Here is a 24,541-nt window from a genome sequence, read left to right on the forward strand (position 1 = left end):
AGAGTAAGCAAGTTTATAAATTTTTTTATTTTTATGAATGTCTACTACAGCTACATCAATCGCAAACCCAGCCTACGTGCGGTATAAGTGCCTACCACTTAGAGGTCATCCAGCCGACTTGCAGTGTAATCTCCTCCACTTGTAGGTCTCTGAGCTGCAGCAACACCTAAGGGCTATGACACACAGACACAAAAGAAATCATTGCTTTTAACCTACTCTTGGAGAGGAGAGAGTCTCCGACCCTGGATCTCAGGTCTTCTATGGAGGGACTGACAGGAATCCTGTAAGAGCATCCCATCCACACAACCTCTTGCCATAAAAACAAAGCAGAATGTGGGGTGAAGGAACTCCGGGTTGACAGAGCCTTGTCCTTGCTTCAAGCAAAGTGCTAACAAGGTGCTGAACAGAGTGACGGTGGCACAAAGGTTAGCGCTTATGACTACGGATCAGAAGATTCTCGGTTACGGAAACCAAGAAACTGTGTATGAGAGAGTGCGTAAGTGTATGAGTGGCACTTGTGCAAGCGGAGCAGGGACGTGCCAGCGATCAGAATGAACTGGAGTTTGTGCCAAGACTGGGTTTCAAGAGTGGCAGTTCCCATATGGTCTAGCGGTTAGGATTCCTGGTTTTCACCCAGGTGGCCCGGGTTCGACCCTCGGTATGGGAAGGCTTGAGTGCTTTTGCTTCTGTCCTTTTTGGCCAGCGGTCGGACTGCAGCTACATTATAGGATGTGGTTGTGGAACTGCCCTGTAAGCCTTCGATAGCTCAGTTGGTAGAGCGGAGGACTGTAGGTGGGATGATGGCAATCCTTAGGTCGCTGGTTCGACTCCAGCTCGAAGGACATCTTTTGCGCTCAGAGCCGCTTTCTTGCCTTCGCCAAGTGAGTTAACCACTCCTCAAAGTTCAGCATGGAGGTGAAAAGGAAGTTCCCTGACCGGGAATCGAACCCGGGCCGCGGCAGTGAGACCACGGAATCCTAACCACTAGACCACCAGGGAAGGTCTGGCTAAAGGTTGGCATCAAGTCTAGGTGTGGGCCTCCAACCAGGTGTGCTGCAGCTGCTCTGACAAAAATAACTCCAACGTTTGCAACCTCCTCCTGGAGAAGAGAAAGTCTCAGAGCCTGGATCACAGTTCTTCTTGGGAGGGACTGTCACATGCTCGGTGTAAGAGCATCCTATCAACACCACAACTTGCCATGACAACAAAGCACAGCATGCGTTTAAGGAACTCCATGTTCACCGAGCCGTGTCCTCTTTCCAAGCAGCATGCTAATGAGCACTGCTGACGCGGACTGGGCCAGGGGCGCAATGGATAACACGTCTGACTACGGATCAGAAGATTCTAGGTTTGACTCCTGGCTGGCCCATTCAGGATTTTTTTGCGTTGCTCTCAGTGCAGTGCGGTCGCGGTTTGCCCCTGCCTGAGTTGTTCGGTTCTACTCTGGAGTGAATCGAGTTTCTGGGGCCGCCAGCACAGAGCCTGTGGGGTGCTCTCCTGGGTTCAAAGGCTGCCCCAACTGCTCTAATGTCTTGGTCCCGTACATCCCTCAGGACTTCCAGAAGAAACCAGTACAGCCACTCTCCTGGGAAGATGGCAGTGACAGCTTGTAGACCAAAATGTTTGCTGTGAGGCTAAGGCATTCTACTGCAGCACAGATACGCATTCGAAAAGCAGACAATATTCAAAAACAAAGTGCCAACCTAAAACAAGATTGCAGTCAAAATGACCACCTCAGACAAGTGTGAGCAATGTTTCAGTCTCTGTTATATGTCGGCAAATATGCCACACAGTGCAGACTGGGCCAGTGGCGCATACTGTCACCTGTAAGTTGTGGTTATTCTTGGTTACACCGGCCAATCACGGTCCGAGTTGGAACCAAGATTTTTTTTAATTCTTGGTCATGCTGGCCAATCACGTCCCGAGCTGGAACCAAGATTCACCCTATTCTTGGTTACGGCAGCCAATCATGTTCCGAGTTACAATGAACGCTATGGCCAATCAGAGCCCTTATACCATTCAAGATTTGTACTGTAATAACAGATTTCGTTGCAGATTAATTCGGACAACAATTGCAAACTAAGTATTTTTATAACAAGTTGGTTTAAATGAATAACCATTACAGTAACGTTGAATACTATTCACTCTATATTTACTTTTACTTGATTTAAACTGTCCTTTAATTCCTTTCTAACCTCTACTTCTTCATGTGCTTTTGCTTTTTGTATTGATTTACTCATTTTAATCGTATACTTATTAATTTCATATTTTGTGTTATCCCACCATATTCTTTTATCTTCATGATGCATCTCATTTTGTATTTCAGTATTTATCAAGTCCACTATTGCCTTTCTATAAGGTTCTCCTTTTAAAATTTCTGTATTTAAAATCCATATCCCTTTTCCTCTTTCGGTTTCATTAAAATCAATCTTCATTAATAAAAACTTGTGGTCGCTTAGCGCTGTTTCTTTAAAATAAACACTCTATAAAATCACCCAGTTTTTCCTTGCATAAAATAAAATCAATCCTACTTTGCTTTAAGTTACCATCTACTAAATGTCTTCTTGAATATTCTCTTTTTCCTTCATTCATTACTCTCCATATGTCCACTACTTTGTGCTCTGCCATTAGTTTCTGCAACTCTTTTCTCCCAGTGTCATTCCTAAAAACCATGCCATCCGCTAAATCAGTTCTATTAAAAACCGTGTTAAAATATCCAATTAAAATAGTTTCTCCCCATAAAATCATTAGATCATTTATTGTTTAAAAAAGTCCTTCTTTTCCTTTTCTGCTACTGGAGCATGAATGTTACATAATGTTGTATTATTTTCTCTCATTCTAATAGCAAGGCATTTTCCCTCTTTATCATTGTATATTTCTTCCACATCATTCTTTATATCTTCTTTGACTAAAATAGCGACCCCTCTTCCCATCCTTCCATCACCATTGTTATAAAATATATCCCCCCTCCATCTCCTGTTAAAATCTTCCATCACGCCATTATTCCGATTAGTCTCTTGTAAACAAATTAAGTTTTGTTTTTTGCACAGTTCCTTTACCTTGTCAAATTTTCCAACATTCAAAAGACCTCTTGTATTAAAACTAACACAATTAAAACCATTAAAAGAAAAGATAAAAATAAAAATAAATACTTAAAATTAGCGCTACCAAAATTAACGCGTTAACGCATGCGATTAATTTTAAATAATTAACGCGTTAAAAAAATTAACGCAATTAACGCATGCAGGTTTTTTTACTTCCTGTTGTGGTAGACATGTGTTCAACATGCAATAAATGTGGATAAGACCAAGGAAGCACTTTTTGAAGGAAAGTTCCAGTATAAAACAATTAGGTACATCACAGGTTATCCAGAATTTCATGCAATTTCGGGTGTTTCATTTTTAACTTTTGACTTCTGTTGTAAGTTGACACCGCATGGCGAACAGAAACAAAATCATCCGCATTTCATGACTCGGTGTTCCTTTAAGGTAAGGTTCCTTTTAAGGCTACATGGTAGAATTTTAAAAAGAGTATTATCTTAATCATATTAAAATCGGAGTATTGGTGTCTTACGTAAATGTACTCAGTACGTCTGGTGAAGTCGCGAGCTGTCAAAGACAGGGCATTACTCTGCCTTTCAGCATGAGCCCACCAAGTTTAGCGTGTTTCCTCATATAAACACAACGAAAGCGTATACTTCGCGTTGTTGTGTCAGAATCCTTGTGAAATACAGTAATACTTTAGGACGCTTAGTTTAAGCAAATTTGATGAACTTGATCATGCGTGTTGAATCTGAGGGGAGTCGCTCCAGTATGGAAGGCCGTTGGGGCCAAAACGTCTGCAGCGCGTTGTGTGTGTCTGTCTGTGTGTTTGTCTGTGTCAGGCCCGTTGAGGGGTGTCAGGGGTGGAGTGAGCGACGTATCTGAGTAGGGGCGAGAGGGGTGTCCAATGTATTTAACGACCGGTTTGCAAGAAATTATCATTCATTTGCGGGCATTTGGGAGTCTCTGTGCACTTGCGGGATACTCCTAGTCTTAGCAACTGGATGAATGTAAAGGAGGATTAAGCAAAATTGTTTCTACTCTATAACTAATGTTCTCAACTCACAGCAATAAAACTTTACAATGAGTGCAACAGTTTGTATCCTATAGTTTATTATTATAATTTTTCATTTTCCATATCTGCAATTCCTGTATTTTGGCATTTTTTTGCAGTCCACTTAGAATCCAACATGGAAATCAATGTTTTCTTTTTTGGCATTGATTGTTTTGAAATTTAAATGTCATTAACATGCCTGTGTTTTAATTTCTGTAATAAATATGGCTGTCAAGCCAGGATCTTAATGGTTTATTGTGGGTATGTTGTTTGCATGAAGAAATCTGTGTTACAAGTTAAACAAAAATTCTATTAAACAATTATATTTTGAATTTAAATAATTTTTTGTCTTGCGTTTACATTAATTTTACATTTAAACAGGCAAAATTACAAGTTTCAGTATTTTAAATGTGATTAATCGCGATAAATTTTTTTTTAAAAAGGTGCGATTAATTAGTTAATTTTTTTTAATCGATAGACAGCACTAATATATACAGGGAAAGCTGCCCTCATATCGAACACACACTCACATATGCATAGGCTTATATTATTATTTTAAAAAGTAACAGAAAAAAGGGCACTTTCTCTCCAGAAGGAAAAAAGGGCTCTTAATACAGTTTATGCCCCATTCCTATCTCTCCGCACCCCTCGTTGAGAACCAAGAGAATCGCTTTCGAGGTTAACTAGGCAGCCGCACACTTGACCCGTGTGCATAGAGTAGGTGAGATCAAAGTCCCTTTAAGATATTCTATAGTCTTTGCGTGAGCTGGGACGCGGGCAGTGGACCAAACCATTGTGAGGAAGGGAAGAGAGATCTCTCAGCTGTTTCTAAATGCATTTTTTTTTGTGTTTTTATTTTTTAATTTGCTCCATCTTGCTTTTCTTCAAAGGACACAGATGTTTAATCAGCTGTTGTTCAGTGGTGAATTAGAAAACTTAACTATTAATATTAAGCATCACCACCGTCCACCCTACATCTACGCCCCTGTATGAAGTAGTGTTCTAGGTTATAATGATGCGTAAAGAATGCTCCGGCTTCAATACAGTGCGTTACAGTACACGATTGCCCCCTACTGTTCATGTCTTTATTTGCTAGACCATCTTTCCGTGCTAACGCGCCATATGTCGTAGCCATGCGAGATCACTTTGTTTCATGCGCGTGTTAGTTCATGCCAGATCTGTATATACATTTACCTGATTTTATTTTTTTTTTTACTTTCTGTTGCCTTGTCACCTGCTAAAAAAGCGGGGGATAAACTTTTTAGATTATTTCCAGGCAGGAGTGATGCCTGTAACAGATGTAAGCAGTCACCTGCCGATTACCTTCACATGTTTTGGTCATGTTCAAAATTAACAACCTTTTGGTCTAATATTTTTACAATTCTTTCTCAAGCTCTTAATATAATCATCACTCCTGACCCTCTGACTGCCCTTTTTGATTATCTTCCATCCCCAACTACACAAACATCACGCTGCGTCATTGCCTTTACCACCTTGCTCGCCAGGCGCGCAATTTTCCTCAAATGGAAATATGTGTCCCCTCCCTCATCAGAAAACTGGATTAAAGAGATTTTTAATGGCATCTATCTTGAGAAACTGAGACATTGTTTTAAAGGATCACTGAACTCCTTTAACAAAACATGGAGTCCCATGCTGTCAGTCATTGAGAACCTTAACATTTCAGGAACTGCTGACTAGAATTTTGAAAGGGAGAAAGAGAGACTTCTAGTTTCTATTTTACATTTTCATCCTCTGTATTTACCCATATATTTATTGTTATTTATTTTATTTATAATTTTTTTTCTAATGTTATTATTTATTTGTTTATATGTTTATTATTTATTTATCAGTGTCTTGATTCACCGTTACATACTTATTGAATGCCTCAGAAAATAGGGAGGGGTGGGAGATGGGAGGGATGGTGCATAGAAGGGGGTAGAAAAATGTTAGGTTGTTTAAAGAGTTCTACAGATTTCTTGTTTTTATTGCTATGTATTTCATGTCATCTCTTTGCTGATAGGACTTCTATTTTTCATATACATTTGCAAGTTTGTATAATATCTGGAAAAAATGCAATAAAAATATTGGAAATAAAAAAGCGGGGGATGTAGCTTCTTGTGTGTCAAGTGATGTAACGGAAGTGGGTGGAGCTAGAGGGGAACGTCGGTGGTGGGAGCGACAGAACAGAAAAGCTTGTTACTGCTGAAGAACGTAATAAAAATAAGCTAGAAGCTATTACTTGTGTGTGTGTGTGTGTGTGTGTGTGTGTGTGTGTGTGTGTGTGTGTGTGAGTGTGTGATCATCTAACATCTACACAAGCCATCCAACTTCCCCTTCCACCACTACAATGTCTATCCATCCATCCATTTATTCATTTTATTTTGTAAATGTGCTATTTTTCAGGCTGATCTAAAAAATACAGTAATTTTTACTGACAGAATTTTAGGTGCAGCCTAGGACTGTCTCTGCCATTTGCAGATAACGTTGTCTTTTTGGCTTCATAGGACATGGAGTAAGTGGGACGGTTTGCTGCTGAGTGTGACATGGCAGGGAAAGAAACAGCACCTCTAAGAAACCATTGTGCTTGACTGGAAAAAGGTGGCCATCTCCAGTTTGGAGGAGAGTCTTTACCCCAAATGGAGTTCAAGTATCAGTGTTTTCCATGAGGAATGGAATGTGAGATTTAAAGATGGATCAGTGCAGCGGCAGCAGTAATGCAGTTGATGTGGTTGTCTGTTGTGGTGAAGGATCTGAGACGAAAGGCAATGTTCTTAATTTACTGCTCATTCTAGGTTCCTACTCTCACCTATGGTCATGACTGAAAAGAACAAGATCTTGGATACAACCGGCCACATTTTGCGAAGTGTTATGACCCGCTTGTTAGAGTCGCACCATAAGAGTGCCAACAAAATAGCCTGAATGCAAATTATTTATTATAAAAGTAACTCATAGAACAATCAAAGCAACCAACAAATGTCTAGGGATAATAATGACGATAAAGAACTTAGGATAAAATCACAACAACACTTTAACTACATGACAAAAGTAATGCAAAACCAAACCATAAGGTTAAAGAGCCAACGAGATGGCAGGTCTTGACATGTGGACTCCTGAGTAGCCACAGCGTCCTGGGGTAGCTAGCACAACAACTTTTATAAACCCATTGATGAGTAATGCAGGCATCCAATCAGAATTTACCACATGCTCTAATCTGGAGTCTTGGGATCATCACAGTGTATTCATATTGTAAAACTTAATACCTGTCGCTCTGCCTAAATCATAAAATATTCATCAAGTTTGTATTCTACTCAAAGTAAATGCAGTAAACTAGAAAAAATCTAGAATCTAAAAGTAAAGAAACTTCACTAATAAAAGCTGCAACACAGGACAATTGAATGGGCTTTTAAAACTTGAGGCCCTGGTATACTGCAAACTAAGCGTCCTAGAGCTCCACCTTCTTTGATGTGCGGTGTCTTCCCAGTGATGTCTCTCATTCAGGGAGTCAGACAGTGAACATCATCTAAAACAACACTAGCTACATGAATACACTGGAGAGAGTACAAATTTATCTGCACTGGTACAATCACTTGCAAAGAGATTTTAAGCTGCAGAGGAGCTGTTGGCCAGATGTTTATGACAGTTCTTCTTTCAGCCACCACCACGGTGTTTACGGTAAACGCGAGAAGCGGAACACATTTACAACCCGACCTACTGCAGTGTAGGAGTGTTGGAAAACAGTATATCGTCACTCAGCCTTTTCAAACATTATTCAGACATGAAACATCCAGTGCACAGAGAAAATGTTTTGCTGCATTCATGTCATGTGTGCAACTTTTTTGTCTATGTGTTTCTTAAGCTGCGCCGAAAGATTAAAACTCTGTAGACACTGATCAGATCTGTACGGTTTCTCTCCAGTGTGAATCCTGTTGTTTTCAGATGTGTTAACTGATTAAACCTCTTGTCACAGTGTGAACACTTGTACGGTCTCTCCAGAGTAAATTGTCTGGTGCAGTTTCAATTTTGGAGCTGTAATAAGTCTTCTCACACTCAAAGCGCATATACTCTTTCACATCAGTGTGGATTTTCATGTGTTTATTAAGGTTTGCTGATCGGTTGAATCTCTTCCAACACTGAGTGCATGTGAATGGTTTCTCTCCAGTGTGGGTCTTACATAGTCAAGTGATGTAATTTCCAAGGTCAAAGTTCACCAAGCTTGAACCTTGCAAGGCAGTGAATTGCGAAACTTGACGCACAAACTTATGTTTCCAGTCTGACACATTTGCGTGCGTATGAATGGAAGTCTATGGAGAGAAAAGTCCGGTGTGACCACAGACCCCAATTTTATCCTCATTACACTGGCTGCCTGTTAAGTTTTGTATTAAATTTAAAATAGTAATTCTCACCTATAAAGCTCTAAATAATCTAGCTCCTGTTTATCTTCTGTCTCTCTACAATCCAACTCGCTCTTTAAGATCTCAAAACTCCGGGGTTCTGGTAGTACCTAGAATAGCAAAGTCGAGTAAAGAAGGTCGAGCCTTTTCATTTATGGCTCCTAAACTCTGGAATAGCCTCCCTGATAACATCCGAGGCTCAGACACACTCTGTCAGTTCAAAACTAGATTAAAGACCTATCTGTTTAGTAAAGCATACACTCAATGCATCACTTAGCAGGTTTCCACACAAGTTTCTACATCTTGCTTATATACACTATGAACAGCAGCTACGCTAATTATTCTTTTTTTTTCTTCATTTCCACCTGGGGATACTCATCCCGAGGTCCTCAGATTATGCGGAGTCACTGATTGGATCTAAGACCAGCGACAAGATGATCCCAAGGTTTCCATATCCGGGACCAGGCCGTATCCTGAGCTGCTGCTGCGCTGGTGGTCGTGGGGAGTGGAGAACATGAGACTGATTCCAGTGATGCTCCAGGGACAGACGAGTCTTCGCTGAGGCCATCTTCCAGCCTCCACTGCTGAGACTGCAGCTCTGCACAAGACTTTTGGCCAGCAAAGAGATGAAAATGGTCGTGCCCAACTGTGTCTGGTTTCTCTCAAGGTTTTTTTTCTTCACTCCTATCAGTAAAGTTTTTTTTTTTTCCCTCTCCGCTGTCACCACTGGCTTGCATGGTTCAGGATCGGTAGAGCTATGCATCAATGGATTTGCTCTTCAGTGTTTGGACTCTCAGTAATGATTTAAACCACACTGAACTGAGCTGAACTGAACTTAAACACTAAAAACTGAACTACCCTGATCCAATTAATTATGACCATTTATGTGAAGCTGCTTTGACACAATCTACATTGTAAAAGCGCTATACAAATAAAGCTGAATTGAATTTAATTAAGAGCAAGTGAATGGTTTCTCTCCAGTGTGGATCCTCATGTGTTTATAAAGGGATGATGATTGGCGAAAACTCTTCCCACACTGAGTGCACGTTATTGGTTTCTCTCCAGTGTGGATCCTTATGTGTTGATTAAGGTGTGATGAGCGGTTGAAACTCTTCCCACACTGAGTGCAAGTAAATGGTTTCTCTCCAGTGTGGGTCCTCATGTGTTTATTAAGTGATGATGCTTGGCGGAAACTCTTCCCACACTGAGTGCACGTAAATGGTTTCTCTCCAGTGTGGATCCTCATGTGTAGATTAAAGTTTGATGATTGGCTGAAACTCTTCCCACACTGAGTGCAAGTAAATGGTTTCTCTCCAGTGTGGGTCCTCATGTGTTTAGAAAGGGATGATGATTGGCGAAAACTCTTCCCACACAGAGTGCACGTTATTGGTTTCTCTCCAGTGTGGATCCTTATGTGTTGATCAAGGTTTGATGAGCGGTTGAAACTCTTCCCACACTGAGTGCAAGTAAATGGTTTCTCTCCAGTGTGGATCCTCATGTGGTGATTAAGGTGTGATGAGCGGTTGAAACTCCTCCCACACTGAGTGCAAGTGAATGGTTTCTCTCCAGTGTGGATCCTCATGTGTTTATTAAGTGATGATGCTTGGCGGAAACTTTTCCCACACTAAGTGCATGTGAATGGTTTCTCTCCAGTGTGGATCCTCATGTGTTTATAAAGGGATGATGATTGGTGAAAACTTTTCCCACACTGAGTGCACGTTATTGGTTTCTCTCCAGTGTGGATCCTCATGTGTAGATTAAAGTTTGATGATTGGCTGAAACTCTTCCCACACTGAGTGCATGTGAATGGTTTCTCTCCAGTGTGGATCCTCATGTGTTTATAAAGGGATGATGATTGGCGAAAACTCTTTCCACACTGAGTGCACGTTATTGGTTTCTCTCCAGTGTGGATCCTTATGTGTTGATTAAGGTGTGATGAGCGGTTGAAACTCTTCCCACACTGAGTGCAAGTAAATGGTTTCTCTCCAGTGTGGGTCCTCATGTGTTTATTAAGTGATGATGCTTGGCGGAAACTCTTCCCACACTGAGTGCACGTAAATGGTTTCTCTCCAGTGTGGATCCTCATGTGTAGATTAAAATTTGATGATTGGCTGAAACTCTTCCCACACTGAGTGCAAGTAAATGGTTTCTCTCCAGTGTGGGTCCTCATGTGTTTAGAAAGGGATGATGATTGGCGAAAACTCTTCCCACACAGAGTGCACGTTATTGGTTTCTCTCCAGTGTGGATCCTTATGTGTTGATCAAGGTTTTATGAGCGGTTGAAACTCTTCCCACACTGAGTGCAAGTAAATGGTTTCTCTCCAGTGTGGATCCTCATGTGGTGATTAAGGTGTGATGAGCGGTTGAAACTCCTCCTACACTGAGTGCACGTGAATGGTTTCTCTCCAGTGTGGATTATCATGTGAATCTTAAGTTTGCTTTTGCTTGCCAAAATCTTTCCACACTGAGTACAGGTGAAACAATTCTTGTCTCTCCTTTTCAAAATACCATCAGTCTGTAAATGAGTTTTTTCCTCAATTTTGACATGATGTTCCTCCTCTTTCCTCTCATTCTCTTCAATTAGGTCTGAAATAAATAAATAAAAGATTAGTTTTCATCAAGTCTAAAAATCTCTCATCAAAAGCTGAAAAGTAAAAAGACACTGGAAACATTGGCTACACACACTTATTTTGATGCATGTTAAATGTAAAATAAAATCGGATCATATTTTGTTCAGTCATTAACATGTACACATTTAAGCAGATTAAATTCATCTTTATTTATCTACTGCTTTTACAATGTAAATTGTGTCATAGTCGCCTAACATAGAAGTCATTGTAAATTGAAACGGTGTCAGTCTAGTTTTCAGAGTTTCTTACATAATTGATCATAAAAGTAATTTTGGTCACATTGATAAGACACAGATTTGAAAGGTGTAAATGGTGTGACGACCCTGGTATTCTAGTTTGGATGTGGCAGATCCTGATAAGGTGCCATGGTTACTCCCCAATTGGTTCAAAGCATATAAATGCGAAAGTGAGCTAGCTTCTGTAGGATAGTGTGGCTACTGGCCATCCTCGCATCAAGACCATCTCTTTATTTTGGCAACATTATGGTTTTGTTTGGCATTATTTATATGTGTAGCTAAAGTTAGTTATTTTCTTCATTTTCCCCTAGACATTTGTTTGTTTCTTGATTTGTTGTTTTATTAGTTGTGTATATTAAATAAGTTGCATATATAATTTTTTTGTTGTCTGAGCTCTTTTATGTTGCAACTCGAACGAGGGGGTCGTAACAATGGCCTATTTTTATTTGTATATATTCATTTACATTTAGTCATTTAGCAGACGCTTTTATCCAAAGCGACTTACAAATGAGGACAAGGAAGCAATTTACACAACCAAGAGCAACAAATTATATATTCATAATTACAACAAAATGTTTTTCTAACATTTGTTTAGCAGACAGGGAATACTATGGATAGAATACTATGGATAAGATACTGTGGATAGAATGAAAGAACCGACAGGGGAAAGCAAAGAAGGAGGTGTTTGTTTCTTTATTAACTCATGGTGAGATAAGAGAAACATACATCCAGTTAGATCATTTTGTCCTCCTGATCTGGAATACCTTATGCTTCGGTGCCAACCACACTGGCCACCAAGAGAGGTCACAGCTGTTATAATTACAGATGTTTGCATCCCCCCTCAAGCCAACACAGAGCAGGCGCTTAGGGAACTGAATGGGAGCATAAGCGAGCAGGAAACCACACACCCAGAGGCAGCGTTTATTGTTACAGGGGACTTTAACAATGCCAATCTCAGGAAAATCACTCCAAAATACTATCACCATATCACCACAAACATGCGTGGTGACCGAATTTTGGACCACTGCTATTCTCCGTTCCGGGACGCCAACAAATTCCTCCCCCGCCCACCGCTAAGCAAATCAGATGACTCTTTTGTTCTGCTCTTGCCTGCTTACAGACAGAAACTGAAACGGGAACCACCCACCCTCAAGACGTTTCAAAGCTGGACGGACCAATCGAGTTCCATACTTCAAAAATGTTTTGATCATGTGGACTGGGAGATGTTCCGGGCAGCTTCTGATGACGACATTAAAGTTTACTCAAGACACCGTTACATGCTTCATCAGAAAGTGTATAGAAGACATGGTCCCAACAAAAACTGTTCGTATCTACCCCAACCCAAAACCATGGATTGATGGCGAAGTTCGAACAGCCCTATCAGTGTGAACCTCCGCCTATAAATCCAGAAATGCTGAGGAACAAAAACAAGCAAACTACAACCTCAGGTAAACTATCAAAGCAGCAAAACATCAATACAGAGGTACAAGGTAGAGGGGAGGAGTATGTGGCAGGGACTTAATTACATCACAAACTTTAAAAGTGACAAACCCGCCACTGTAAACATTTCTGCATCTCTCCCGGACGAGCTCAACTCGTTCTACACCTGCTTTAAAGCCCAGGACAGCACCCACACACTGTGCGCTCCCGCGGCCGATACAAAAACCGCCAGCACACTCTGTTTCTGTAGCAGACGTAACGAGATCTTTCCGGAACATCCGGAAAGCTATGGCCCAGATGGCATCCCTGGACGTGTACTTAAAGCATGCACACACCAGCTAGCGGGGGTTTTCACGGACATCGTTAACCTCTCGCTCTCTCTGTCTGTGGTTCCCACATGCTTTAAGACAGCTACTATAGTGCCCATACTGAAATAATCTAAAACCACATGCTTAAATGACTGGCGTCCAGTTGCTCTGACACCCATCTTCAGCAAGTGCTTTGAGAAGCTGTTTAAAAAGCACATCTGCTCTGTACTGCCTGCTCACACTGACCCTCTGCAATTTGCTTACAGGAATAATCGCTCCACTGATGTTGCAATAACTTTCACCTTGCACACTGCTCTGTCTCACCTGGAAAACAAAAACACATATGTGAGAATGCTGTTTGTGGACTACAGCTCAGTATTCAACACTATAGTGCCTGCCAAACTAGTGGTGAAGCTCCAAGCTCTGGGTCTACACAGCTCTCTGTGCAAATGTATCCTGGACTTCCTGTCAAGCAGACGCCAGGTGGTCAGAATGAACAACATGACCTGATCCACACTGATAATCCACAGAGCTGTGTTCTCAGTCCACTCCTGTACTCCCTGTACACACGCGACTGTACAGCCAAACACAGCTCCAACGTCATCGTTAAATTTGCTGATGACACAACAGTGGTGGGCCTAATCACAGATAATGATGAGATGGCCTACAGAGAGGAGGTTTACACTCTGACTCAGTGGTGTGAGGAAAACCACCTCTCACTCAACATCAGCAAAACCAAGGAGCTGGGAGAAGAGAGAACACACCCCCATCACCATCAACGGGACACCAGTGGAGAGAGTCAGCGTTTTTAAGTTTCTTGGAGTACACATTGCTAAGGATTTGACATGGACTGCTCACACAGACGCAGTGGAAGGAAGGCACAACAACGCCTCTTCTTCCTCAGGCGTCTCAGGAGGTTTGGAATAAGCCCTCACATCCTCCGCTCGTTCTACACCTGCACTGTGGAGAGCATCCTGTGTGGCTGTATCACCACCTGGTATGGAAATAGCACCAGCAGCAATCGCAAAGGCCTACATAGAATTGTGTGAACTGCTGGACGCGTAGTAGGAGGTGAGCTTCCCTCCCATCACGACATCACCAGGCGGTGCATGAGGAAAGCCAAGTGAATTATAAGCGACTCCAGCCACCCAAGCCATAGACTTTTCTCTCTGCTACCCTTAGGCAAATGGTTCTGCAGCATCCAGTCACGCACCAGCCGACTAAAGGAAAGCTTCTTCCCTCAGACTATCAGGCTGATGAACACTTAATACCCCTCACTGCACACCATGTATATGTAGCATGCACTGCACTTTAACCAATACATACCTAAAACAATACTGCCTACAACTATGGGTACACATATTCATTATACATATCGCTGTCAACAATTATAATGCTGCCAAATTATTTTGTACTATCTGTATTTTGCACTGTCATTATATTTGCACTGTCTGTATTTTGTACTGTCTAGAGCCAGCACCTAAGCTTTTCACTCATCATAGCACAGTGATCTGATATTCATGGCCATTTTTTCTTCATTGGCCTTTATTATAGCAACATTTATATATACCCCTACATACAAAACCCACAGATACCTTTCGGGTGCTTCGGATGCTTCTGAAAAATGTTTTCAACAGCCCATAAAATGGGTGGACTAAAGACAAACTTTACCAGTTGAAATGTGCGGAGGCTAAATCACCCAATAAAACGAAACAATTAAAATCAGTTAAAAACAGTTCAAATCCGATATTGTATATTTACAGGAGACACATCTGTTGAAAAATGACTATTCTAAACTTAGAGGAGGCTATACACAAATATATTATTCAAACTTCAATAGCAAAAGTAGGGTCGTTGCTGTACTCATACTAGGGATGTGCGGAGCAGCCGGTATTTGTATTTGTTGAGGGGGGAAAAGTATTTGTATTTGTATTCGAGTAAAATTCAAAATGGCGCAAAAATATATATTTTTTCTATTACACTTCTAATTTACGTTATAGTGAAAGTATTGTTTAATTATACCCATTATATAAATTATAGATATGCAATATTGGCTGTTGTTTTTGAACATGTGATAAGAAATGTCATTGATAAGAAAATAACATAGAAGCCATTATCTCATCCATGGTTAAACCAACAACTAATAAAATACCATTGTGAATATTATGAACCCCACCACCACCGTTCTTGTTGAAGGACACTAAATAGACAGAATAAAAACAAATAATATTTCAAAAAACTGTTCTTCTTCTGAAAGAACTTCTTTCCAATGCACAGAATTCCAAAAAATAATATTAACTAAATAAATCTAAATAAACCCTGCCTGGGAGATCTGGCAGAACAAAAGTATTCTATATAATACTAAAAGATACAGTCCTGCTATTATCATCTGCCTGCCACAAAACAGACACAAAGTTTGTTTGTTTGTTTATTTAGAGATATCTGCAAATATTTTTCAATGGAAGTCAATGGAGGAATATGACTAGTCAGTCATAATATATTTGCAGATATTTCCAATCTGACTAGTCGAATTATAATTATGACAAGTCAAAATATAATTAGAGATATCTCTAAATATATTTATGGATAGTCTGAACAAGGTTTAAATGCTAAAACGGCTTGCCATATGCTTCTCACCCAGTAGCACAGTGGAGAGTTCTCTAGTTATATCCTTTCAGTCGTTTGTTATGCAGTGACATGCAGTCAAATATTTCGCCAAACAGTCCTTAGGGATGCGGTGACACGCAGTCAGATATTTTACCGGACAGATCCGCCACTTTTGGCGCGCATAAACAATCATAAAGCTCTCGTGCTGCAGGAACGAGGAGGTCTGCTGAAGGCGTGCAGCTGACGTGCAGTGAGAGGTTTGCGTCTTTAAACTACGGCAGTTTGCGATCACTGAACAGTAAGAATGGTTAATAAATCCATATGAAACAGCCCCTTAAAAGTCACGTCTCACTTTCAGTTTCGGGCTTTGGCGCGTTTTGCACTGAGCGTGTCTCTCTCTCTCCCTCTCTCTCTCTCACGCGGGCTTACACTGTGGTCTCATGAGGAAACGCTGCTTTTTGATATAGTGTTTTTCTTGCTCCCAAATACAAATAATTTTTCAAGTATTTGTTCGAATCAAGTATTCGTAAAAACACGCTATTCGTGCCTTTCCGAATACCGTATTCGGGTTCGGCTCCACCCTTAACTCATACATAAGAATGTACAGTTTGTCATCGAGTCAAATGTGCTGGATAAAAATGGCAGATACATAATAATCCAAACTTTTAACATGTCTGTGGTCCTGGCCTATGTGTATGCTCCTAATTGGGACAATGTACACATTTTCATTGATTTATTTTCAATTTTGCCTAGTCTTGACACACACAATTTAATTTTAGGAGGCGAACCTCCTGAATTTTATTCACCTGTGCATCAAACCTATTCCAGGATTGACCATTTTCTCCTGGACAAGCAGTTACGTCCCTTACGCCCTATTCACAAGGGGCATCAGCGTCAACGCTTCCCGTTCACTTTGAATGGGTGACGTCAGGCAATGCCGAACTTCATTGTGGATTCGTCGACGCTGCTTCAGAGGCATTGTTCGCTGCAAAAGTTGGGACTTGATCAACTTTTCAAGCGGCGATGGAAGCATCAGCCAACAGATCGCTGTATGCAAATACACCAGCTCAGACTGTGGCCTATTGCTGACTAAATTCATTGGCTAACGCTGCTATGACGATCACGTCAGCCCCAACTTCAGACACGCCCTCTGTCAAGCGTTGACGCTGAAGCCCCGTGTGAATGGGGCATTAATGTCAGCAGTAGAGTATGGTAGTATTGTTATTTCGGAACATTGTCCAGTCTCTCTAAAGCTATGTTTTCAGGCAATGGAATCCTCCAACATACATGGCGGTTTAACTCAAGACTCTTGGCAGACGACGATTTTGTAAAAGTTATTGATGCTTAAATTTATTTCTTCCTTGAGATAAACGAATCCCCAGAGATAAGTTTGAGCATCCTATGGTATACTCTGAAAGCATTTATAAAAGGACAGATTATTTAATATCAAGCTAGCGCAAATAAAAGAATGTCAAAACGGCTTACAGAGATTATGAATTAAATAATACAATTGATCAGCTACACTCAACATCACCTTCCGAAGAGCTCCATTAGAAAAGACTTCTTCTGCAAGCGGAATATGACTCCCTGACCAGTGAAAATGCAAAGGATCTCCACATAAGATCACGCTAGATACATTATGAACATGGTGAACGAGCTGCCAGGTTATTGTGTTACCAACTGAAACAATCCTCAGCAGCTGGTTTTATAGCAGCAGTTAGTAAGGAAGACGGCAGTATTATTACTGATTAACAGGGAATTAATGATCAATTTAAACACTTTTATAAAACCCTTTGCAGCTCTGAGGTAAACGAAATTGGACGTATTGAGAGCTTTTTCAATTATTTAGAATTGCCATACCTTTGTGATTCAGATCAGTTGGCATTAGAATAAAAATAACACCTTCTGAAATTGAAAATGCAATTAAAAAATTGAAAACCGGAAAAGCACCAGGCCCTGATGGCTTCCGGCCGAGTTTTATAAGAAGTTTACTGCCAAGCTAACACCACTGTTGTGCAAGGTATTTGATGAAGCTCTTGTTTTGGAGACAATTTTTTTAGGTACTTTTAAGTCCATAGTTTCGTTAAAAAAAACTTCTCTCCTTCACTGAACCAACCATAAGCATGTTGGATAGATGAATTGGTAAATATGGACTCATATCAAAGGGGTATGATGTCCATGTTATATGAAGTGGTCTAAAGAACTGCCTCCCCTTGCCTAAATTGTATAAAACAAAAATGGGAAGACAGACTGGGACTAGAAATATCAGATACAGCCTGGCAATATGCCATAGAACTGGTACACTCATCCCCTGTATGTATTAGACATGGTCTTCTTCAGTTTAAGGTGGTTCTTAGGCTTCACCTATCTAGGAGCAAGCTGGCAAAAATGTATCCAGGGTCAGATTCATCTTGCCCCAGATGTGGTTTGAAGCCAGCAGATCTGATGTTCTGGTGATGCCCTAGATTACATAAATTTTGGGCCAATATTTTTAGATCATTTTCATCTATATGTAATAGAGATCATTGCCTTTTCTTCTTTATTGGCCAGACGCCTGATTCTCCTAAGATGGAAAAAACAAACCCACCATCCCACAAACATTGGATATTAGAATTGTTATCACATCTTAAACTCGAGCACTTTAAGTACATCATCCGAGACTCTACAAAAAAGTTTTAGAGAATTGGCAGCCTTTCCTCTCCTACATTGAACGCTCAGAGGTTATTATATCCTTGGTGAGAGTTTATCCCTAGTTTCCTAATTTATTTGATCTATTTTTATTAATTAATTTATTTTTATCTTTCACCCTTTTTCTTTATGGGGTGTATGTCTGTAGCTATTTACCATGTTAATTTGTTGTTCAATATGTGTGTTGTGGAACAATTGAAGACTTTGGAAAAATCAATTAAAATAGTTGAATAATAGGAATGTAAGCAGTACTAAAACAGTTTTTAGAAGAGTAATAATCCAATTAATCTACTTACATTCTACTTGCATGTCTCTGTTGAAGGTCTGTGAATTTAAGCTAGTTATTAATTAAAGAAGAACAAGTCTTTCTCGTACGTGACTTTGTTCTTTGTGTGACTGAAATGTAGGTAATGGGTAAGCAGGATGAGAAAAATTATATATTCTTCTATTATATATTCCTTCTATGCTAATCAAAAACTTGTGAGACATTGCAAGCATGGAATGGGTCCTCCTGGCTTGGTAGAGTTGATCACAGCTCCAGTACACATCTCTGCCATTTGCTTGCAGTAACCATGTGCTTTTCACCATACACAATTCTTCTGCTTGTGATCCTCCTTCAAATAGCTTTATCATGTTTGGTGTCATTTGACAGTTTATGACTTAAGCATTGTAGTGATAAAATCAACAGAGACATTGATTGCTTGTATTTCAATATATTTACTATTGTTGAGTCATGGCTTGAGGAGAGTATGTTAATGTTCTCACCCACTTTATCTCCTCTGCTGTGCTCTCATGTTCAGTTCGTTTTGGGGGTTGATTTTCACTCATGTCTGACAATGCTTTGCTCAGGGTATAATAAGGAACGGTAAGTGTTGATTTGGGAGAATGGCTTTTACTCTGCATTTCCCTCATACGGCTACGTAGCCTCATTTGATAACAAAGGCAGTTTCACTGTCTTTGTTGCTCAGCAGTGCACGTACAGCTAATTTCTTTATACAGTATGTTAGTTTGTTTCATTCTACTGTCTGTATATTCAAACATGTAACTTAATAAACAACTTTACCTGCTTTAAGCTTTGAGATTCTTTCTCTTTATCAATGATAATAACAACTTTGACGGAGTCAGATTAATTACAATAGAGTCAGATAAATAATGGATTTAAACACGCCATCCTTCAACTGCTTTCTGTTTCCGACTATTTGTTCAGAAAAGCAGCGTAAGCTCCAAACCTTACAGCTGTTTCCATCCAAAAATGCCAATTAAATTTATTTGCAAAACTGGAATATTGCATAAAAATATGCAAATAAATCAGTGTTGTCGGGCGACGAGGAGGCACAGTAGGTGGTGCTGTCGCCTCACAGCAATAAGGTTGCTGGTTCGAGCCTCGGCTGGATCAGTTGGCATTTCTGAGTGGAGTTTGCATGTACTCCCCGAGCTGGCGTGGGTTTTCTCTGGGTGCTCCGGTTTCCCCCACAAGATCAAAGACAAGCAGCATTACACTGTTTTAAGGATCTAAAAATGTATTCTTTAAAAAGCAAAAAGATTCCAATAGCGGCACCTGCTGGTACGTGAAGAATATGGTCAATACTGATGAACTTTACACTCAAACGTTTGCATATCATCAGCATGCTGTAATCCATTTCTTACACAGCAAAAGTCATTTTTAGACTAGTTTGTTGGCCAGTTGTAGTCAGTGCAATGCTAAACATTATTGTTCCACTATAATTTGTTTATTTTGCGTCATGTTGTCCCACAGCAACATCATATAATTTAAAAAACTGTACAATGTTTTATAATAATTAATTATTTTAGTGTCCATTTCATTCAGCATATTTAAAATTAGAGTCATCCACATTTTCTGACATACTTTAAATCAGGGTTTCTACAGGTGTCACAAAGTAAAATTTAAGACTTTTAAAGACATTTTTAAGACCATTATGAATGAAATTTTAGACCAAGGAATTTTTCAATTGCCCCAGAAGAAAAAGATTTTTATTTGTCCTATCAAAAAATATTTTTTATATAAAATATTTAATAATACAATAATAAATCAAAACTAATAATAACATTAAAATATTTTAGATATTTCTTAGCAAAATATCTTAAATATTGTGTAAAAACAAGAGAGCTCGACTTGGATCAACACACTTTTTTCCAAAATAAACTTTCTTTTAAATAAAAACTAATTAACAAATGTTTTAAAAGTTTTAAAAACTATAATAAACTAAATCCATTCACAACAATCTGTCCAGGTGGATATCCTCAGCAGTCTTTACCATTATGATAAACAGAGTTAAAATGACCTTTTTTTAAATAAAAGTTGAAAGTTTTATTGAGATGGATTGTTGGTGATTGTATGGGTTTTGACCAAATTGGGTAACAAAACATGAACACAGGGAAATGAAGACTTGTTTAAAAAAGCTTTAAGACCTACAGCATAACGTTTCAGTAAATTTAAGACTTTTTAGGGGCAAATTTTAGATTTTGGAATTTAAGACATTTTAAGTCTCCGCAGAAACCCTGTTTAAATACAATAGCCCTGATAATTAGTTATTATAATAAAGATTTAATTCTAACTCTGATACAATCTGTGAGAACTAGTAACAACTACTAGAAACAAATTTAAACCTATAAAGAAGTCGATGAAAAAAAGGGAATTGTGATCAACCTGACATATGCAAATGGAAAGTACCAAGCCAACACTGTCACTGTAATAGCAGATATCTTCTATGAGAATACTGTAGGTCAAATATCGTCAGCTCAGTTTAACTTTTTATTAATTTATTGTTTTTATTTATTTTATATAGCGACAGTGCTCAAGGACGCTTTACACACAGTAGGAGAACAAGAAAAGCAATAACCTTAAGAAGGTAGAGAAAATGGGAGACTAATAATACATAATGACAAAAGACATGAGAACAAGTAACAAAAGAAACTCATTCCTGTCTTTAAATAAGAGCTTATGTGCATTTAGGAGAACTAGGCAGCACACTCAAGGCTGCAACATGGATTTAATTTAGTATTCTTATTAAAATATATCTGAATAAAAACTAACTTGTTTGTTCCTGCAGATCTTCCTTTTTCTCTGTGAATGTTTCTTCAATCTTCACATCTTCACTCTCCTCTTTAATAAACGCCATCTTTATAACAGTGTGGAGATCAGTCGCTTCAGCAGGAGTTTTTCTCTGTGTTTGGACACTTTATTCTGTTTAAAATTAACAAAACAATGAACAGAAACAAAATAACTTCTCTTCAACACTTGCTTCAACAGTTCCTTTATATGAGAGTGATTAACAAAAAAAAATCAGGTAAGTCTGAGCAAGAAACAAAAGCCACAAACAAATGACCTGATAAAAACTAGTACTCCATTTATTTTATATATATATATATATATATATATATATATATATATATATATATATATATATATATATATATATATATATAAAATTGTATACTTATATTAGAAGTACTACTTCGTTGTATAAAGGATTAAAATAATAGTCAACCGCAGGTATATAATATCGAAAGGAAAACCTGAAACTTTAATCAATCGGTTTATATTTGTGTAAAGTTGTGAAACAAACCTTCCTCCAGTTGAACCGCAGCGCGGAAGCGGCGCAGCCTTATGACGTCACACAACACGCCAAAATAAAAGTCTTTTTTGTTCAGCTTTTTTGCCACTTACTGTTGCAGTCAGGACATGACAAATTTCACACTCCTTTTCACATTTCACATAACATATCTGCTCTCTCTCTTTCAAATACACAGACATTCAGTATTTGAAGTTGATCAAAACTTTTAATCCAAACATTTTTACACAATTTTGAAAAACTTGTTTAATCCACTAAGAATAAGTGTTTTTTTTTTTTCGTTTTTATTGTTGCAAAAAGTTTACATCACAAGACAGAACAATCAACATCGCAAGGCATATTTACCATTACAAATATATAAATTAAATTAAAAATGTTACCACTGCAACAAGGAGCAAGGAGCAGTACAAAAGATCTACATCAAAGGACAAACAAAATATTCTAACAATAAATATTATGAAAATTAAGTACAGAGAGCTTCAGTTATTTTACTTTGGTTTCTGAAATATTTGAGGCTTTGAGCCAATTTCTTTACCTCAGAAAGAAAACATCTTAAAGAGGGTCTGCACTTTTTCCACTTACAGCAATGAGTTTGATATTTACCCATTAGTAAAATAAAGTTCACAACATCAGAGAAAGAACAATGTAAATCAGCTTTGTAAAATAAAATATCTTCTAGAACAATAGGGGGGACTGAAATCATCTTTAATGAAAGCCAAGTATGGATGTCAAACCAGAATTTAAAAGTAAATTCACAAGAAAAACATAAGTGATCGAGTGTTTCTGGAGCAGATCTACACTTGTCAACATCAAAGTTAAATCTTTTTTGAAGAAACTCCTTTACATGGTATACCCTGAATAAAATTCTGTAATGAGTTTACTTAACCTCAGGTGCTACAGGATATTTAAGAGAAAAGGTAAAAGCTTTGTCCTCTACTAAGGGTTTAACAACTCCTAGATGATAACACTTAAAATCACCCATTATAAGGCATGTTGTAAATAAGCTTGTTGTTATACTTACTATCAAAAATATCAACACTGATATTTTTAAAGACGGAAGAAAAGTTACAAGTGTACAAGGGGATCAAAATAATTACTTTGAATTAACCTAAACAAAGCAATAGGTGTTTAGCCTCACAAATTTCAATATAACCTTTATCTGTGATTTTAACTCTATATTTATTTAATAATCTGTTATGAGATATTAGCAGTCCATTTTTGTCTAACAAATCATTAATAAATAAAATGCCTTTATTGTACCAGTCACTTTTAAACAATGATTTTCTGTTAATATTAACAGCCCTATTATTCCAAAGAGTGGATTTATGAGGGGAAAATTATAGGTAAATATAATTTTCCAAAAAAGTAGTGCTTGCTTATAAAATTAGATAGCTTCAAAGGAAGTTTTGAACAATCATAATCATATCTTAATACAAATTCAAGGCCACCATTTTTTTAAACAAATTATTTGGGATATGATGCCATATTAAATAAGGTTTAGCTAAACACTCCTTCAATCATTTAACTCTAAAAGTGCCATGAAGACATTCAAAATCGATTGCTTTTAAACCTCCATATTCATACTCTTTGACCATATGATTCTTACGTAAATGTGATTTTTTTTTTCCAAATAAATTTAAATAATATTGAATTTATAGATTTAACTATTTTTTGGAGGAGTATATAAAGGATAGGTTAAATATATAATTTTAAATAATCCCAGTCAAAAGAATTTTACCCAATATGGAAAGGTCTCTAGCTAGTGTTGTGGAAAGTTGCGCTGGATCTCGACAAACATCTTCTAAGTTTCAAAAAAGAGGCTGAGGTCTTCGAAGTTCTCAAGTTGAAGCAGTTTATTGTTACAGCAGAGTTGGTCGATCGATCTCTCTCCTCCCAATGTTCAAAAACTTAGTTTATATAGTTTTTTCCCATAGTCATCATGACATGTCGTATAGCATCACGCAATTTCCCGGCTCCAATAGTATCCTAGCTTTTTAATTATTGGCTGTATGTTTTTCTGTTTTTACATATCTTAAGGTCATATGGCATGTGCTTACAATCATGTGTTTGCACATGATCATGTTGATCCATACTTTCTAAATGATTCTCCTTATGTATGCTATTTTGTCGAGGGTTGTTTTTGTCTTGGTCAATACATACTTTTGTCTAAATGTATTGCATATGCGGTCTGAATGTTCTCACTTCACCGCATAACCTGCCATGTCTCAAGGCCGTAAGGCCCTCAATTATAAGGCCCTGCATGCCTCTGTGTTTTCCTCTGCATTTTAATAGTAATCTATATTTTAATAGTGGCAGATTATATAGTGATTACATAATAAAAGTTCCTCTATATGCATCAGAAATTCTCCTATACTAGCCAATGATTTAGGGATTTTTCCAATCCTTTCCATTTTAATATTAACATTTGCACATTCTCTATTAACAGAATTTTGAAGATGGTAACTCCCAAGTATTTAACTTCCTCTTTTACTAGAATACCCACTAATTCTCTTAAAGTACAATTCTGAATAGTTAATATTCCACATTTTCTTA

The 24,541-nt window shown here is 38.5% G+C and overlaps 1 protein-coding gene and 2 non-coding genes across 3 annotated transcripts; 2 read left to right on the forward strand and 1 right to left on the reverse strand.

Annotated features, from left to right (window-relative positions):
• Nucleotides 1–595: 595 nt before the first annotated feature.
• On the forward strand, nucleotides 596–667 carry trnae-uuc (transfer RNA glutamic acid (anticodon UUC)). The gene has a single exon. It is a non-coding gene; the product is annotated as a tRNA-Glu (tRNA).
• Nucleotides 668–755: 88 nt separating this feature from the next.
• trnay-gua (transfer RNA tyrosine (anticodon GUA)) lies at nucleotides 756–842 on the forward strand. Its single transcript is given in 2 exon segments — nucleotides 756–792; nucleotides 807–842. It is a non-coding gene; the product is annotated as a tRNA-Tyr (tRNA).
• A 6,166-nt stretch (nucleotides 843–7,008) lies between these two features.
• LOC108183338 (uncharacterized) lies at nucleotides 7,009–22,025 on the reverse strand. The gene is made up of 3 exons (XM_068220300.2): nucleotides 21,983–22,025; nucleotides 21,451–21,600; nucleotides 7,009–11,072 (listed from the first exon to the last, which is right to left on the reverse strand). The coding sequence occupies exon 3, from the start codon at nucleotides 10,066–10,068 to the stop codon at nucleotides 9,439–9,441; it is 630 nt and encodes a 209-aa protein (XP_068076401.2). The 5' UTR covers nucleotides 10,069–11,072; nucleotides 21,451–21,600; nucleotides 21,983–22,025; the 3' UTR covers nucleotides 7,009–9,438.
• Nucleotides 22,026–24,541: the final 2,516 nt, after the last annotated feature.

The sequence above is a fragment of the Danio rerio genome, chromosome 4 (assembly GCF_049306965.1).
Source record: "Danio rerio strain Tuebingen ecotype United States chromosome 4, GRCz12tu, whole genome shotgun sequence".
In the NCBI taxonomy this organism is placed as follows: domain Eukaryota; kingdom Metazoa; phylum Chordata; class Actinopteri; order Cypriniformes; family Danionidae; genus Danio; species Danio rerio.

Excerpts from the sequence above, each read along its gene's own strand:
- LOC108183338 (XM_068220300.2), bottom strand. The coding sequence starts at position 10,068 with ATGAGGATCCACACTGGAGAGAAACCATTCACTTGCACTCAGTGTGGG.